This window comes from Pezoporus occidentalis, unplaced genomic scaffold, assembly GCF_034315485.1.
Source record: "Pezoporus occidentalis ecotype Australia unplaced genomic scaffold, CSIRO_AGI_Poc_V1 ctg55, whole genome shotgun sequence".
Lineage (NCBI taxonomy): Eukaryota > Metazoa > Chordata > Aves > Psittaciformes > Psittacidae > Pezoporus > Pezoporus occidentalis.
In genome coordinates, this window is record NW_026915888.1 from 875,980 (window position 1) to 892,792 (window position 16,813).

The 16,813-nt window shown below is 39.1% G+C and overlaps 1 protein-coding gene across 4 annotated transcripts in view; it reads left to right on the forward strand.

The window, feature by feature from the left end:
• FAM13B (family with sequence similarity 13 member B) overlaps window positions 1–16,813 on the forward strand; it is a 49,331-nt gene that overhangs the window by 2,117 nt on the left and 30,401 nt on the right. For 3 of the 4 annotated variants that reach the window (XM_062638023.1, XM_062638026.1, XM_062638025.1), the window contains exons 2-6: window positions 8,034–8,200; window positions 9,154–9,344; window positions 9,814–10,026; window positions 13,374–13,551; window positions 14,331–14,475. In XM_062638023.1, coding sequence (XP_062494007.1) covers window positions 9,188–9,344; window positions 9,814–10,026; window positions 13,374–13,551; window positions 14,331–14,475 — 693 coding nt within the window. In that variant the 5' untranslated portion in view covers window positions 8,034–8,200; window positions 9,154–9,187. Of the gene's footprint in view, window positions 1–2,331; window positions 2,473–8,033; window positions 8,201–9,153; window positions 9,345–9,813; window positions 10,027–13,373; window positions 13,552–14,330; window positions 14,476–16,813 lie in introns of those variants that run through there. The other variant, XM_062638024.1, reaches the window with a different exon arrangement.

Sequence of the window (16,813 nt, forward strand, 5' to 3'; positions counted from 1 at the left end):
CTGTAGCTCTAAGGAAGAACTGCTATCAGTAGAAGAATGCCTTCAAGCTGTCCTTAAATCCTGTGCATAACACCAGGTTATGTTTTGCTGCCATGTTAGCGTACAAAACAGAAGTCTAGCAGCCATTAGGATGAGAGTGAATCGACTTCTTGCAGGGCAAGGCAGTATTTGAGGGTGGAAGATGGTAAACCATTTTAACTTCTTTTTTCCCCCTTGTATTGCAGGCACAGTTCTATATTTATTAATCATTTCAAATGTGGAAACTGTTACTTAAGAGCTAAAAAAAAAAATAACACTTTATCCGGGACATTTGAGGAGGAGATACAGAATTGAAGGAGTATTTAATCTTCTGTGAAGGGCCATTAAAAAGGGAGATTTGTTACTTGTCATGCAGTTTCTAAAGTAATGGATGTATCAGTTATTTAGCAGAGAGGCTGTATGTTTTGTGTCAAAATAGTATCCAGGCAGAGAATCCAGGAATTCTGCATTGATCCCTGAAAAGTCAGAAAAATTGGGCAAGTCATTTGGAGTCTCTTGCTGACCATTACCTTCTTCAGATTCTAAATTTTACCTGTAAAGACTTTGGGAATGATGACCTGTCTGAAGGCTTTAGCAAATTCAGATTTGGCTTTATAGTTTTGTACTGGCCTCATAGCCAACTGCTGGGATTTATGAGGGTTCTGTCAGTTCAGATGAATTCTGTGTATTCTTACAGCCTAAAAGAGAATCTGTTTGTTCCTGCATCTATTTTTTTATAAAGCTGTTTTGTTTTTTTTTAAGTCTTAAACCCCATAGTTTAGGTGATGATAGTGCTGAAAGCCTGTTCTGCTTGCAACATATGGGTGGAGTCATTCAGTGCAAGAAATGGGCCGTATTTTGCACCTGGATCTAGTACCATATTCTGATTATAGTGAAATGAATAGTTCTGATAGTAACAAACAAGGGTGCTCTTGAGGTGTCTCACTTGTGAATGTGTGAAATTTTATACTGTAACGTTTGTCTTAGAAAAAAGAAAACTTGAGCTTAAAATAAAGATACTGCATTATGTTCATGTTCACACAGCTTGTAACAAAGACTGTGCCTGCAGAGGCTTTTTGGTATTGAGGGTTTTATTTTCCTTGCTATCAGGAGCTTTGTAAGGACGTTAGGGTGGGGCAGCTGCTCGGTCAGAACAGAGGATCTGGTGGGAGCCCTGAATGGATTGTCCAGGTTCCAGTCTCCCTACCTGCTCTCTTCATATGTCTCTTCTGTTCAGTGTGTTCCCTGCAGTGTGTTCGGGATTAAAATTTGTGCTCAGCTGTGTAGGATAATAATACTTGGACAAAATTGAAAAGATGAAAGCTGGAATCTTATGAATGCCGTTCTTTCTTCCTTTATTTGCCGCCTGTTTTTTTAAGCATGTATATTTGAAAGGGTGTTTTTTTTTTTTTCCCCCTTTTTGCTGAACTTCACATTTAATTAAATCTTTTGTTGTCACTCTTTTATTGTCATCGGGTTCATTTTTAGGCTGCAGTGTAATTTCTAACCTTGTGATTCTGGTGGTATCTTCAGATTTGGTCATGACCAAGTTGTGACAAGAATGGGTTGTGGAGGAGACCTCATTAGCAGTCCCCTCTCTTCTACCCCCTCTCCCGCTTTTTTTTCCTCTCCCCCTCTTCCCTTGCAATTCAAAGAGTCATTGAACTCTTCATTAAGATGTCTTACTCCTTCAGTGGGGATGCTAAGACTGTCCTTTATTTTGGTGGCATGTGGTCATCGCAGGGTTTCCATAGCGAATGGGCCATTCTGTAAGGCGTTGAGTTCCAATGTGAATTTCTGCTTACCTGCTCAGGAGGGAGAGAAACAGGCTGATGATAAATGTATGTAATAGGATAACTTATGTATAATAAATCAAATGCATTATCTATTTATACTTTGCTTTTTTTTGGTGTCTCTGTGGTAGCTTGACTTCTGTTCCAAAGTCTGTCTTTAACAGCAGTGACAATTGTTAAGCTACTTTGGCTTTATAATGTGAACCTCTCAAGCTGCATAGTTTTACTGATAATTTCTTCCTGTCTGTTACCTCAGTGTACTTTTATAACGCCATTGCACTTCAGTTATTATCTGATGTAGTGGCAATTATACATTTGTGGTTGGTGGAGTACAGCTTTACTTTGGGGGGAGGCAAGTAGCATGAATATAATTAGCTGTTACACAAGATACAAAAGCCTTTTTATTTATTAACTACTGTTGTTAAGAATGTGATGGGATCTGTGTGAGCAGGAAGTTTCTTTATAATTCTGCACATGTGCATTGGCAGCAGCAGCTGAGAGCAAATCTGGCAGTGTTCAGTGGTGGGTGTGAAGCAGTGAGCAAACATCGACTTCTTTTTGGTATCGCTGATGGTTTTATTGAATTCCTCCTGCTACAGTATAGTTGTAGAAGGATTCTGAGTTGCTGTAATGCTGTTTAAAAGCCTTTGGAGTTCATCTAGTAAGTGAATATAAAATACTATTTTTGCATATCAAACCACTTGAAAATCAGCTCACATTTTGGTGATCTCTCAGCTTGCTCTTTTAAAATGTAAAATCGTTTTGGAATGTTACATAAATCAGTCACTGTGTTTAAGGGTTTACTAATGCTATTGCAATGCAGCTGCTAAATGCTTAATTTGGTGCTTAAAATTTGAACCTTTGTAGGTTTTGTTTTTTTTTTTTTCTCCTTATTTTGCATTTCATCTAACCAAAGCCTGCCCACTTTCCTGCCTCTCATGAAGATCTGTATTGGATGATGGTCTTTTTCACAGAAAGTCTAATCGGATGCTGACAGCTGAAATTGTAGACTAAACTTTAATGACTGGAAAACAAATCCTGATCAACACTGTGGTTTCTTGGCTTGTAAGTTTTAAAAATAAAATCCCAAATTTCATCAATTTTAGGAATATCTTTTTTCAGAGGAGCTTTCATGAGTTGTTTTGTTGTTTTCTTCCATGGTAAGGACATCGAGGCTTGTTTTGAATTCGTCTAATTTGTAAATTAGGTAGCTTCCTACTGCGTTTCCAGGAAACAAAAATTACATTCTACTGAATCTGCTGTTGTATTTTTTTGTGTTTTTATTTGCTTTGTCACTATAACCAGTATTTTGAGTGTTTTCTGAGTGCTAGTGGCAGATGATGGAGAATTTCAGCTAACTGAGGTCATGTGTGTGTATGAAAGCACACATGTGAAGGCATGTACATGCAAGTAGCGAGTTTATTAAATAGCTGGTGTTCCTGCTTCTGCTGACTCCTGTGACTGTGTGCAAAACTGCCACAAGCTTGTTGGCTTTTGATTCCTATTTAAGCCGAAAGCAGACGTGTCAGTGAAGAGTTAATAACCATGTTAAGAAACGAAGGGAGTAGGGAAGTCAAAGGTGCTCGAAATGACGTTTATTCTGACATGGTTTCCTTCAACACCGCGAGTTAAATTCTGTAGTTATGCTTCTTTTAAAACATTCTGCCTTCATGGGAATGAGGAATAAATTCTTAAGAAGTCCAGCTTGTGAAATTTGAAATAACAGCTGAGCCTAATTGTCTGATTTGCCAATCCAGACTTTTGACTAAAATGCCTCCCAATAGCTGATTTCCCTTACAGTCAGAGCAAATCTTGCTTTAAGAATCTATTTCAAGCTAATTTTCTGGTTTTAAAATGTCTATCCTTAAACAGTTTTTGTTTTGACTACTCATTTTAATGAGTACTTAAATGTTGCTTTAAAATTGATGATTCTTTTGATGTGAAGGATATTCTGTATATTTAAGCACTTGCCCAGCTCTGCATGTTTTCAGCTATTCTCTTGAGACAAATAGCATTTGTCCTTTTGTGTGTCCTGAGTTTGTGGTAGAGCTCTGTTTGTTTGCTAAAAGCTTGGGATAGGAGTTTTTAAGGGCTTTTAACTTTTATTTTTTCTTTTCCTGTAGCTGTGTCTCCTGCCCCAACCTGCCATCTTTTCAATTTTGACTGCATTAATTCAAATGAGCAAAATACTCTTATTTTTACTTATTAGCCAAATAAAAGCTGAAAATCAGATGAGTGAAGGCTCCTTTTATCTTGCTAAAACTTAAGAGCAAAGAGCAGACTGCTGGTTGCCTTTTCTTAAAGTCATAAACTATGTGTAGCAGTTGCCAAGTGAGGCTGTGTGTTTTACAGGGAGCTGGTACACCAAAGTGTCCCAGGCAAATCCTATGGCTCATGCTTATGCCTGACAGCTGGATCTGGGCGATATCCCTGCATGAGGAAAGTTTCTGTGACTCTGAGTTGGAATTTATGTCGTAAGTTTAGGCCATAGTTTGAAATTCTTAGGGTCTGTTATAACTTTGAACACCTCAAACTTAGCTGAAAATAAAATTCCTTATTTGGGTTTAAAAGTATGTGTACTATATGTATCCAGAGAGATATCATGGATTTTTGCTAATTATAAGAAAGTCATGTAAGTAACATAATAGAGGATTTTATTTATCAAATATAGAGTAAAAAATATAAAAACTTGGAGGCACCTTAATTTTTTTGAGGAATTTATTTTTAACTAAACCTCCTTGCCTGCAGAAACGATCCTCCTTGGAGTGGAGGATGTGTATGGGCTCTGTTTGGAGCCAGTGTTGAGGGCATGTGAGTGGGTGACAGGATGCAGCACTGCGGACTGAAAAAGCCAGTCTCAACTTGAGGTGTGTTTCCTGAGAAGTAGGGGCAAGCGATTGCCCTTTAGCACTTTTATTCCTATCTCAAAATCTTACTTTTTTTTTAACATGAAAAGTAAAAACTAAAAATAAAAATCAGTGATGTCTCCTAATCCCACAAAATAATACATTAAAAATAGAGCAGAATGGCAGACATTGTTAGCTTTGGTTTTGTTCACAGATGATATGAATTTCTTGCTAGATAAAACAAGCAAATAAATGAATTGCTTGAATAGTTGAGACTTGTGGCAGAAATTCTGCAGGCAGATGAATGTTTTCATTACTATGGCATGGTTTCAGTTTGTAGCCTTTTTTTATCTTATTTTTACTTCTTGTTTTTTCATTCCTTTGCTTTAAGGGAAGGTGCTGGAGCCCTGAGGACTTTAATTTAAAAAGACACCCATATATTTGTAATTTAACCAGTAATGTAAAAGCTGAGCTAATTTTAAGTCTAAACTTTCATATGTATTCCTCAGAAACTAACAGTTAGCCATGTATTCTGTGTTTTCTTTAGTGGCATTTCATATGTGGGTGTGAATACTTCTTCGGTTGCCAAGATAAGTGAATGCTATTATGATGGCAAAATGAGACTTGTGGTGCTGTTTTCCCAGCAGGCTCTTGCCTGGTACTTGCTTTATTAACAACAGCTACATCAAAGAAACAGCAACAACAACAAAGAGCCCCCAAACAAAACAGCAAAAACCCCAAGAAACCTTTTTTAATAAAGGAAAAGAACACTGAAATACATGGAATGAAACTCAGTGTTTTACCTTCATTTAGGGTTCTTGGGGATGTTGCATAGGATATAGTATGTTTGGGGTTTTTTCAGCCTCTTTCAAAATTACGGTATAAGATGGTCACAATAAGGTGTATTTTTTGTTTTCTGTAGTTACATTTTGTAGAACATCAGTGTAGCTTAGGGGATCTTTGTAAGTGTTTGTAGTAACAAAGGGGGAGGTGGATGAGAAAGGCGCAACCTGACTATTTCTAATAAAGCACAAACTGGTGCGTTGTTTTAATTACTGTGGTTCCCTTGATAGGACTTATGAGTCATGTAGGCTGTGAAATTGGGAAGCACATGTTCAAAAGGGTCAGGATAAAAGGGGCGAAACTGCAGATAGTTGAGTGGATCACTTCCTGTTTTCTGAAATTGTTTGCTCATGGCAAAAAAAAACCAAACGAACCCCAGAATTAATCCCTCCCCAGAGTCTTGCTTAGGATTTGTAAAAGACTAGAAGTAATACTGAAGGTTATATATCTTGTCCTAGTTTTCATATGTTGTCTGCATTAAAGTGGTGGACATTCTTGAGTCAAGGGAGACCAAGTGGAAAAGCTGTTGATCAGTGTAAGAAGAGAAGATACAATATATAATTATTTCTGAGCCTTTCCTTCAGTGATAGGTGATAGTTTTATAGGGCTTATCATCATTCATATGCTATGTTGAAAGTATGAGCTTGGGTTGTAAATCCGGTTTGGCTGTAACAGGGAGACAATCAGGCTGTTTTGACTTCATTGTTACATGGCCAAGCTAGTGAAAAAAAGACAACAGAAAGACTTCTCTTTACTGTCTCTTGAATGAAGTTAATATTCAGGTAGCCTATTTGTCTGTGGCACCCGGAGAAAATAGCAATGCTTTAATGTCAGCTAACTAAGCACAAAGTTGTCTTTGTTAAGGAAGCTGGGACCACAAGATTGTTCATTTGGTGCTGAATTATAAAGAAGTGGTTGCTTCTAATTTGCTTTTTATTGGGTGATGATTGTTTTGATGTTTATTTGAAGGTTGGTTGGTTGGTTTGAGCAAGGCAGCCTGAAGCGTTGTGGCAGATCCATCAAAGGTTTTTTTCCCAGCTGCCATTAACCCCATGAACATGAGCCTGTCTGATTCCTTGTGGATACGTGGTTGACTTTGGTAGAACTTCAGAAAATAGACTGTGTGCATCTTCAGATCTTAAAAGTTGCATGATATGTTGGGATTGATTGAAATCTGCAAGAGACAGAGATAACAAAAAACAGGAGAGGATATTGGTCAGCATTGCTTACATGATTAGGCAAAGATTTAAAGACTTTTATGCATGAAATACTTTTTTTCCTCTAGGCCTCAATGCAAGGAAATTTTGAGGAGGTTGAGGCAGTGTTGCATAGAGCTTATGGTCAGCTCAGTGTTAACTCATGGGTGCAGTGTGGGGAGGATTTGGAGCAGGAAAACGTCAGTTTTTTCAGACTACTGGAAGGGCTCTGGATTCCTGGTGTCCCAGGCTAGTGAATGGACTGGCAGATTTTGGTACTGAAATGAGTAGTGGGTGTTAGGACTTCGAAAGTGAAGATGAAGTTGATTTTTTTTCTGATGTGGAATAGAAGCAAGAGCCAATGTGCGGGAGCAAAGAGAGGGAAGGTACTTTTCTCAAGTCTGTCAGCTGAATTCTCATCTTGATCTCAAATTACGAAATGGAAGGTTTTAAAGCCAGGGAAAGCTTTTTTTATTGTCTAGCTTTGGTGGTGTGTGTTGTGTTTGTGTGTGTTCATGTATGGCTCAAGCTAGTTTTGCCCAGTTACAGTTGCTTGAGTTTAATTAGAACAGGTAATAGGTGGGATTTAGGAGCTGAGATGACCCTCTGACTATACCTGGGCATTAAATGAGCTTCACTGTGTCATGAAGCTGCAATGTAAATGTTCAGTACCACACAAGACCAAAAGGCAATTGCTGTGGTTTGTAGCTATTTTGTGAGCTAAGAACTTGAAAAATGTACAGATAGGTGGGATTCTAAAAGGTAGCAAAAATGTGATTGGTTCAAGGGAACCTAATTGGGGAAGTTGTTTCCTGTATTCATATCTCATGATGACTTAGGCTTTGAACTGGAAATTAGGACACACAATCAATTTCCTAGATCTGTACCACTGAAAACTAATTGACTCTCTGTCCTTGGTTAGGATTTAGTTTTTGGTCATGCCATTTGAACACCCCCACGCCATGGGGTGTTAAGCCAGAGATCCTTCTAAAAACTTTATAGACATGAAATGTTTTAGTATGGTAGGTACTATAAAACAGTTCCGTCCAACCTACTACATCCTTTGTGGTTCTTTAGAAAAAGAATGAGTGAGTCTGAAAATCATGTCATAATTGCTGAGGCTTAGCTGTCCCATGCTTTTTGCTTTATATTTGGTTAACTCCTAAGTGAAGAAAGGGATTTGCTTTTTTGTATGATGAGGTCTTTATACTTTCTTGATCAGAACAAGAAATGGATGATTTAACAAGGAGAATTCCTCAAATGTGATGTTTAGACTTGTGACCGAGTTTAAAACTGTTGAAAACTTTATGGTCTGATAATCTTTTCCTTATTTTCAGATTAACTGCTGAAGTACTGATCGAGTTCTGCTATTCTTCAATGAGGAACTACAGGCTGATCTTTTGCCATAATCTTAAACAACCATAAATGACAAAAGAATGCTTGGTCAGTGAGGGCAGCTGGCGCAGAAAACGTTTTTCAAACTCGGCTGTTTAAGTACTCTGAGGTGGGTTTCTTCAACTGCTTTACTCAAGCTATTAAAGAAGAAAAGGAAGTGTGGATTTCAGTGTGTCTCATCTGTTAGAATTTATTAATCCATTAGTAATCAGAGGATTAAGTTTGGTTGCGGTGCTTTGTCTAGCAGGCTGTATTTCATGGTCTGTGTCCCATCCTCTATGAAAGTGACTGCTTGCATTTAAGCAAGTATGTTTTCTTTTTGAGTATTTATTTTGAAAAGACAGGTTTTTCTTTGCTAAAGGAAATATTTTGGTTCTGACAGGTTAACAGTTTAACTGAAACGCACTGTCTTTGGTAATACCGCTGTTATCTACTTAGATCCTTTATCAAGCAAAGACTTGCAAATAAAGCTGGAGCTTCTGCATTGTGGGAAGAATGGTATCGCTGAGCATCTAGAAACTAGTTTTGGGGGTTTATGTTTATTAAATGTTTAATTTGATGCAGGTGTTGAAAGCTCTATTGTACAGACCAGAAAATGCTGAATATATTAGAAGTTGATTGCAGTGGAGCTGCGTACCACAAAATACTTTATCATTTCATGTAACTAAAACCAGTGGGTTTGGTTTGGTATGATCCACTAGTTTAATTTCCTCTTGAGAGGTTTTTGCGTTGGGTTTCCAAGGCCTGACTGATAAATACCGTCAGGAAACGTACTGAAGAATTTCTCTTCTGAAGCACCTTAGGACTTAAGCAATGATGTTGTGACTAGAATTTTCTGAGTTTTCTTTGTTGCTATATATGTTCTTCTCAGTCCTCTATTGAGGATTGGCTATGACATCTATCTTGGTTGTAGTTGTTTAGGTAGTTAGCTGTACTTGGAGTCATTATAGAGCCTGTCATTAAATCAGTCAACAGACTGAGACCAAAGAGTATTTGCATTAGGTGATTAAACCAGCGTGCACTGAAGTATGATTTTTGGTTTTAATTCCTCTTACTTGACAGAAAAGACAGCTTTGATTTTTGGCTGCAAAAAGATATGAGGAAGAGCTCCTCCCCTTCCTTGAGTAACTGCAACTCTGTTCTTGCTAACAAAATATTTGGAATTCCACTTGATGAGCTGCAGCAAGAAGGGCAACCAGACAATGAGGTTCCATTCATAGTCCGCCATGTGGTGGACTATATTGAGGAACATGGTATGTATTCTCTTGCTGTACTTGAATGTGTTGAGCTGTTATTCTTACAGAATAAATTGTGGGGTTTGTAAGCTGTATTTTTTGAAGAGTACTTTTTTCCTAAAGTTACTTACATTTAATTGGATGTGATTTAGTTGGAATTCTTTTTTGGTGATACACACTTTCTTTAGTCCTTCTGTTACATTTGATTATCACTTTTTTCTAACTGAGACTAATGCAGTCAGCTTATCAGGGTAGTTCATAGGAAATGGTATGGTTTAGGTACTGTGACACTCAGCTTCCTGTGCTGTTAGCTGGGCATAAGATATTGTATTTGCTGGGAAAAGGACTGCTGAAGTCTTGCAAAACTGCTGTCCAGGAAGCGTTTCAGTCAGTGTATGAATTGTGCATATCTGATTATCAGTATTTGCTGCAATATTTGTCCATACAAGATCTAAAAAATTATTTCTGCAATTTCTTTCTAATTCAGGGGGTCTGGAACAAGAAGGACTTTTTCAAGTCAATGGGAATGCCGAGACAGTGGAGTGGCTTCGGCAGCGATATGATAATGGAGAAGATGTGGACCTGGTTAAAGAAGCAGATGTACCCTCAGCTATCAGCCTTCTTAGGTTTTTTCTTCAAGAACTTCCAGAGCCAGTCATCCCTGGCAGTTTGCACATACATTTAATGCAACTTTCTCAAGGTAATAATTATTTTTGATGCAATGTTTGTATTATTTTAAGAACAAAAAACAGTATTAAATGGAGTTTTGTAGTGGCACTGGGGTGTCTTTGGTGCTCTGTGTAATCACGTGTATCAGGAGACATTTAAATAACCTTTTCTTAGCACAAATCCCAAATAAATAGGTCTTTTTCGGAAACTCAGACCGCATTCAAAGGCACAGTTTATCCATCATAGTGGAAAACAGTGAGCTGCCACGTATCATGCTGATTAATTCTGAGTGTTCCATGTTCTTGTGCATGAATACTGGGACACGAGTCAAAGCTACTGGAATCAAAGTTGTGTGACATCTTCTACTAATGCTTCAAAGTACTAGGAATGCTTCTGTCTGCTTTTCTCTTATTTCCTCTTAATTTCTCTTACTCTACCTATGCTTTCCTAGCAGTTAAAGCTTTTGTATACTAGAGAAGAGATCTTGAGCCCTATGCTCTTGTTGCATTTGCTTTCCCACTGTGGATTTTTTTCAGTTTAAAACTCATTTGTAGGAGGATACCCCCCCCCCCCCCGTCAGCAGCATGTTGTTGTTGCTAAATATGTTTTTTCATACCCTGCAAGACCTTGCCCTTTCACATTGATACCCATATGCTGGCACAGTATTTTCCTTACCAGTTCCCAACTTGTCTGTCTGTATCCAGTCTCTGGAGTCTTTTGGCCTCTGCTGTTTTGAGTGGTGTTGGAGTTGATTCATAACTTGACTAGTGAAAAAGCTTGTCTTGCAGTACTACCTTAGTAATGTCCTCAAAGGGTATGTTGCTGTTGGAGCTCTGCAACCCTGTGACATAACTGAGGGGTTTGCTGGTTGTCGCTCTGCAGGAGTGTTGCTCATTTTCCAGTGTCAGTTCATACTTTGCTTCAAGTGCTGGGCTTGTTCTGCTTTGGAAGATGCACGTTTTGCTTGTTGAGTTTATTCCTCATAAGAACTTGGTAGCATTCATGATTGTCCAGTTTGTTCAGAGTAGGAATTGTTTTGTGGAATGAGTGAGTGTAGCATGGTTTTTGTACACTGTTACTCTGTATTTACCAGCTGCTAAACTGGAGGGTCATCTTTTAGAGTTTGAAGCTGCTTCATTTTCCTCCTTTAGGTAGTCCCCATATCCTGAAATGTTGAGTGTGGGGTGGTTATGTTCATAGCTGGTGAGCAGAGGCTGAACACTGATGTGTGAGGCACTAAGTAGTCTTGTGCTAGAAGCAATTTTTGGAAGCTGCTGATCATAGAAATGTGTTAAGGCTGAAGTTCTGTTTGTTTGTCCTGTGCAGTAATGAGAAATCGAAGTGGACAGGGAATCTCATTGGTGATATGTCTGCTTTTTGGGTTGTATTGCTGATGTCCTGGTTCCTTGGACCTCAGCAGCTAGTAAACCTGAAAAAGATGATAAATGACAGGATGGTTAAGACAGTAATGCAGAATGCTGCTGGTTGCTCAGCTAGTACTGCTATGCACCTTGGTTTGCAACATCATAACAGGAAATAGGATTGGGGTGGGCTCCCTTGGTGTGACAGTGTTGATTCCCTTCTATGACTTGTAAAATACAGTGTGAAAATTGGCTTTTTTCCGTTTTTGAATAGATGACTATGTAAAAAATAGATTTATGTTTTTTTTTTTTTTTTACATGGGGGTTGTTTTGGGAAAAGAGTTTTTCTTCAGCATGTAAATCCCATGTAATTCCTTTCTGTCAAACACACAGAAAAGCTTCTCTTTAACTTGCAGTTTATTTTCTTTACTGTCTTTCTTGAAAGTTTAAAATAAAGTGATTTTAGAAAGATCTAAAGTTATCTGCACCATGGAAATTGGAACAAATGAACCTTTAAATGCTGTTTCCTGATACTAAAATTAGAGTTTCGGTTTCCTCTACTCAGGTTTTGTCTTTTTCACTGTCTGATAGGCATAGATCAGTTTCCAGGAAGAAGTATTTTTCTGTGCCTGGTTACCTGTATTCAGGTACTGTAGGTGTTACCTGTGTCTAGGTAAATGAAGTCCTGCATGTTACCGTTTGGTATTACGGTACGTGTACAGAGGGGAATTTGCTACTTGGAGTTGACATTAAGGACTCAGCAACTGTTCATCATCTTCAAATGTCTTCTTTCCTTTCTAACTGATGATCTAAGAAGAGTTTTCAAATCCTGAGAAAGGATGGGGGGTCTGTTAGTATCAAGTTTTCTCCCACTTTGGCTTTCCCAACATTTCCTTTATATGGGATTTCTCTGTTAGGTGCAAACAATTGTAAACTCTTTGAACCCTATTGCTTGTAGGGCTTATAATGTAACAGATGGGATTGATAGGGAGATGCTTTGCTGAAGGGTGTAGTTAAATGCAGCGTGAGAATGAGGAAGTTTGATGGTGAGCCTTTCTCAGGTCTGAAAAGGAATCAACAAGCTTCAAGCTAAGTACATGTTAGATGATTGCATTGAGATTGCTTGTACTTATCAGGTAAGTGTTGTAAAAGGAAGTAGAGTGCTGAGAATGGGATGCTTGTAGAGGAAGAAATAGCAAAGGAGGTTGTCTGAAACAGGGAGTATTTAGGTTTTTAAGCTAGCTTGCTGCCTCTAGAGCTGTTGCTGCCTCTAGAGCTGTTGCTGCCTCTAGAGCTGTTGCTGCCTCTAGAGCTGTTGCTGCCTCTAGAGCTCTTCTGAAAAGCAGTTGTGCAGCAGTGGTAAAATGAAGGGTTATGGAGGAACTGGCCTATGTAATCAGCATTAATTGGGGAGAACATGCTAAACTGGACTTGCGGAGGAGAATATGGTGGAAGTCATTGGTTTAGGTTATCGATTTGTTTCACAGAAGAAATTAAACTTACAGTTTATCATTAGGGAAAGTAATCTGATGGTTCTGTGCCATGGAAACAAGACTGGGAAGGGTTTGGTTTTTTTGTTATGTACCCCTATCTCTTTACCACCCGTCCAGACCTCTGACATCGCTGAAGAAGAGTGACAGAACAGAAAAGGAGTTCTCAGCCTCTCTTGAAGAGATCAGAGAGTAAGGGACTAACCCAGAGACTGAAATGAGAGGATGAGATGCAGGGACAGATAGATTGCAAACACCCTTCAGATATGTAGGTTGGGTTGGTTTTTGGTTGCTTGTTTGTTGAGCTTTGGGTTTGTTTTTTCCTTTTTCCGTGGAGAAATTTAGTAATGGAATCTCAGAGCAAACCAACACAAGTCAAATGCTGCCAGTTTAGGCTATATTCTGTCCCAGTCATTTGTACTTCAGAAGCAAGTAATTATTGTCAGAGTCAAAAAGTCAATCAATATTAAATGTGATAAAGCAGATACTCATTTCTGTGATTAAAATACTTTTATTACATTTTCCAGATTATAATAACGAAGATGAATTTGGAAGAAAGTTGAGGTTCCTCTTGCAGCAGCTTCCACCTGTTAATTACAGTTTGTTAAAGTTTCTGTGTAAATTTTTAGCTAATGTAGCATCTCATCATGAAGAAATCTGGTCAGCGAGTTCTTTAGCTGCAGTCTTTGGCCCGGATGTTTTTCAGTAAGTTGGTTTTTAAAGTTCATGGGGTGTTTCTGTGTGAGTTTGACAGAGTGTGTCTGTAGTGTGAACTCATTTCTAGTCCATGAGTAACAGTAGCAAATACACAAGATGAAGTTCCCGGAGAAGCTGTGCCTGCCCCATGTGTGGCAGTGTTCAAGGCCAGGTTGGACAGGGCTTGGAGCAACCTGCGCTAGTAGAAGGTGTCCCTGCCCATGGCAGGGGGTAGGAACTGGATGAGCTCTAAGGTCCTTCCAACCCAAACCAGTTTATGTTCCTATGAATATGTTTTGGGCGGCATCTTTCTTTCTGTTCCCCCCACTCCCTCACCCTAGTTTTGTCTTACAGTTTTTGCTCAGATGTGAACAAGAGCTTGTCTATGAGCTGTGGTGTTAGAAACCAGTGATGTGGTTCTTGCATTACTGTAGTAATACTGAGGTTCACATTTTTTAGAGATAGCCTCTAAGATTACTATTTGTAGTGAGAAAGATCTTCTGGTATAAATGTATCCTGAGGATTCCCCTCTACGGGAAATTACTTACATTTTAAATATTCCTCATGAAAGGTTAATTGACAAAATAGTACTTTGTCACTTTGTAAGCTAGTATAAAGCTCTATAATGCACTGGTGTGAAGGCACACTGAAAGTTCTCTTGTGTTCTGTGAATGGATTAGGGATAATGGTGTGAAGTGCAGCCTTTAGTCATTGAAGTCGTTCACAGGAGTCTTTGGGGAAACATTTGAATTCATCTCTCTAAATTAACCCAGTGTTGAAATCTTTAGCATTTACACAGATGTGGAGGATCTGAAAGAACAAGAACTAGTGAGCAGAATAATGGCGGGGCTTCTGGAGAACTACTATGAATTCTTTGAAAATGAAGAGGAAGATTTTTCATCCACCAATGATTTAAGCTCAATAACTGAGCAGGTAAGAATATTTTAAATGGCAGTATGTTATCACTTAAGTGTCTGTTATACACATGTTTATGAAAGATTGGTTGAAATATAACTTTATTATGCCTTTCTCTTTCTTGCAAACTGCCAAAATGTGGCATTTCCGTATGAGTTTTCCAAACACAGGCATGCTTGTGGAATTGTATAGCTATGCTATGGAGAACCATACACTGGCACTGGACCAACAGTGATATCCTGCCCAACACAAATATGCTACATAAACAGTACAGCTTTTGAGTTATCTTTTTAGGACTGGACAACTGTGTTTCAAGTGAATGCAGAGCCATGCTAGTGTCTGTCTTGGTCAATAATACATCCAGGTGTGTTTTAGAGGAGCATGCAGGGTCTCGCACTCCACTTGATGTTATCAGTGGTGTTTCCCTGTGCCAGAATTTCTTGAATGGTGTTTCTGATTCTAAGACTTCAAAACAAATTCTTGATATTAGTGTGGAAGAGTGTTGAAATTGGAGAAAAAAAAGTCAAGTTGAACAGAAATCCTCTGCGTCCCAGTATTCAGCTGCCAGGCTTGTCAGACTCGCCTCTCCATTTGATTGGTGGTATCCAGTGTCACTCTTCTGCCTTTCCTCACAACAAATTTAACTCTGTGCAGTAAAATACCATGTCATGCTGGGATCTATATAAGTATCTATATAAATATCTATATAAATACAGAGATGGAGAGGTGTTAAGAGAAATGAAAATGTAGTATTCTTCTTTTAGATTGGATATAAGAAGGAAATTCTTTCCTGTGAGGGTGGTGAGGCACTGGAATGGGTTGCCCAGGGAGGTTGTGAATGCTCCATCCCTGCCAGTGTTCAAGACCAGGTTGGGAGAGGCCTTGGGTGATATGGTTCAGCGTAAGGTATCCATGCGCATGGCAGGGGGGTTGGAACTAGATGATCTTAAGGTCCTTTCCAACCCCAACTATTCTATGATTCTATGTTCGCAGATGTTTTAAATTCTAGCAAGTCATGGTGTATAAGTGATAATGATGGAAAAAACACTTCTTTGTATTATCAGAGCCAGGTTTGTGGATTTATTAACAAAATCTTGACGCAAACCCTTCCTCAGAAATACAGAAAGCTATAAACCATGAATTTTCTCATATTCAATTGGCTTAAGAAGTGATATATTTTCTTTGAAGAGGAAAAGAGGTAGGTATCAGTAGTTGCTAAGGAAGGTAACAAACACTGAGGTTTTTAACGCCTCACTGTGCCATGAACCCCTCCTCTAGCAAGACAGGTAAGGCAAGTCCTGGGGCAGCTGATTGCTTCCTCTTGACTGCAGGAGACACCTCTCTCACCCACTGGGCTGCTCTGCCAAGCGTGGGCAGCACATTCTGGATTGAGCAGCTTCTGCTCTGCTCGCTCCTTTAGCTAAGTGCTGCAGCTTTGCAGTGTTTGCAGTCTCCAGCTCTTTGCAGAAGTGCGTCTAGCACTGAGAACTGCCACAGCCCTGCTGTTAGAAGGAAGCTGTTGCATAAAGCTGGGCTGTATCTTCTACAGCCAGGTTGAGGGCTGTCACCTGAGGCTGGCATGACTGCTCTTTAAAGAATAGTCTGCTTTCATGCTTTGAAATTACTGACTTGTCTGTGGGTCATTCTGTGTTTTAGCAAAAGGGTTTCCCAAGCATAGCAGCTTGTTTAGTATGTGGTTTTGGCTTTGGTTTTTTTCTTGGTGGGGTGTCCCTTTAATTTCATGGTGTCTCCACCAGATGTCAACAGTGCACTGCTGCTGGGTCCTGCTCCCTCCAGGCCAGTGTGTGGGGCGCAGCAGGGCCCCGTCCCCACTGTGTGCAGCCCCACTGTGTGTGGCTGGGCTTGCCTGTGGGTCACTGCCACATCCTCTTGAAATTACACTGGAAAGTCGGGGATAAGTGTGTTTCTTGACCTGAATGTATTTCCATGTAACAATTACACCCCTTTGAAAAATAAACAGCTCCTCTCTGCCTTCTGTGTAAAGTTTCAGTTTTTCTTAATTCAGTGGGTTCTTTTTGTACTCATGCAGAATGTGATATAAAGTATATATTCTTGAGCCTGCTGCTGCTTTAATGTTTGGGTTTGCAAGTTTGGGAGATCAGTAATCAATCACAGGGGCTTTGCAATCAAACAGAGTAACTTTGTGTTTACCTTTTTATGGTTTTAACATAGTTGCTTTGTAAACAGGGAAGGTGCTGTACTGACGTGTCAGTGGCTATATTGTTTTACTTTTTAAAGTGCCTGTATCTCACTGCTTCAGTAAACACATCTGTATTCGGAAATGAAGAAACAAAAACAGGAGGCTTTGGGGAAGCTTCTCAATACTCTTACATTT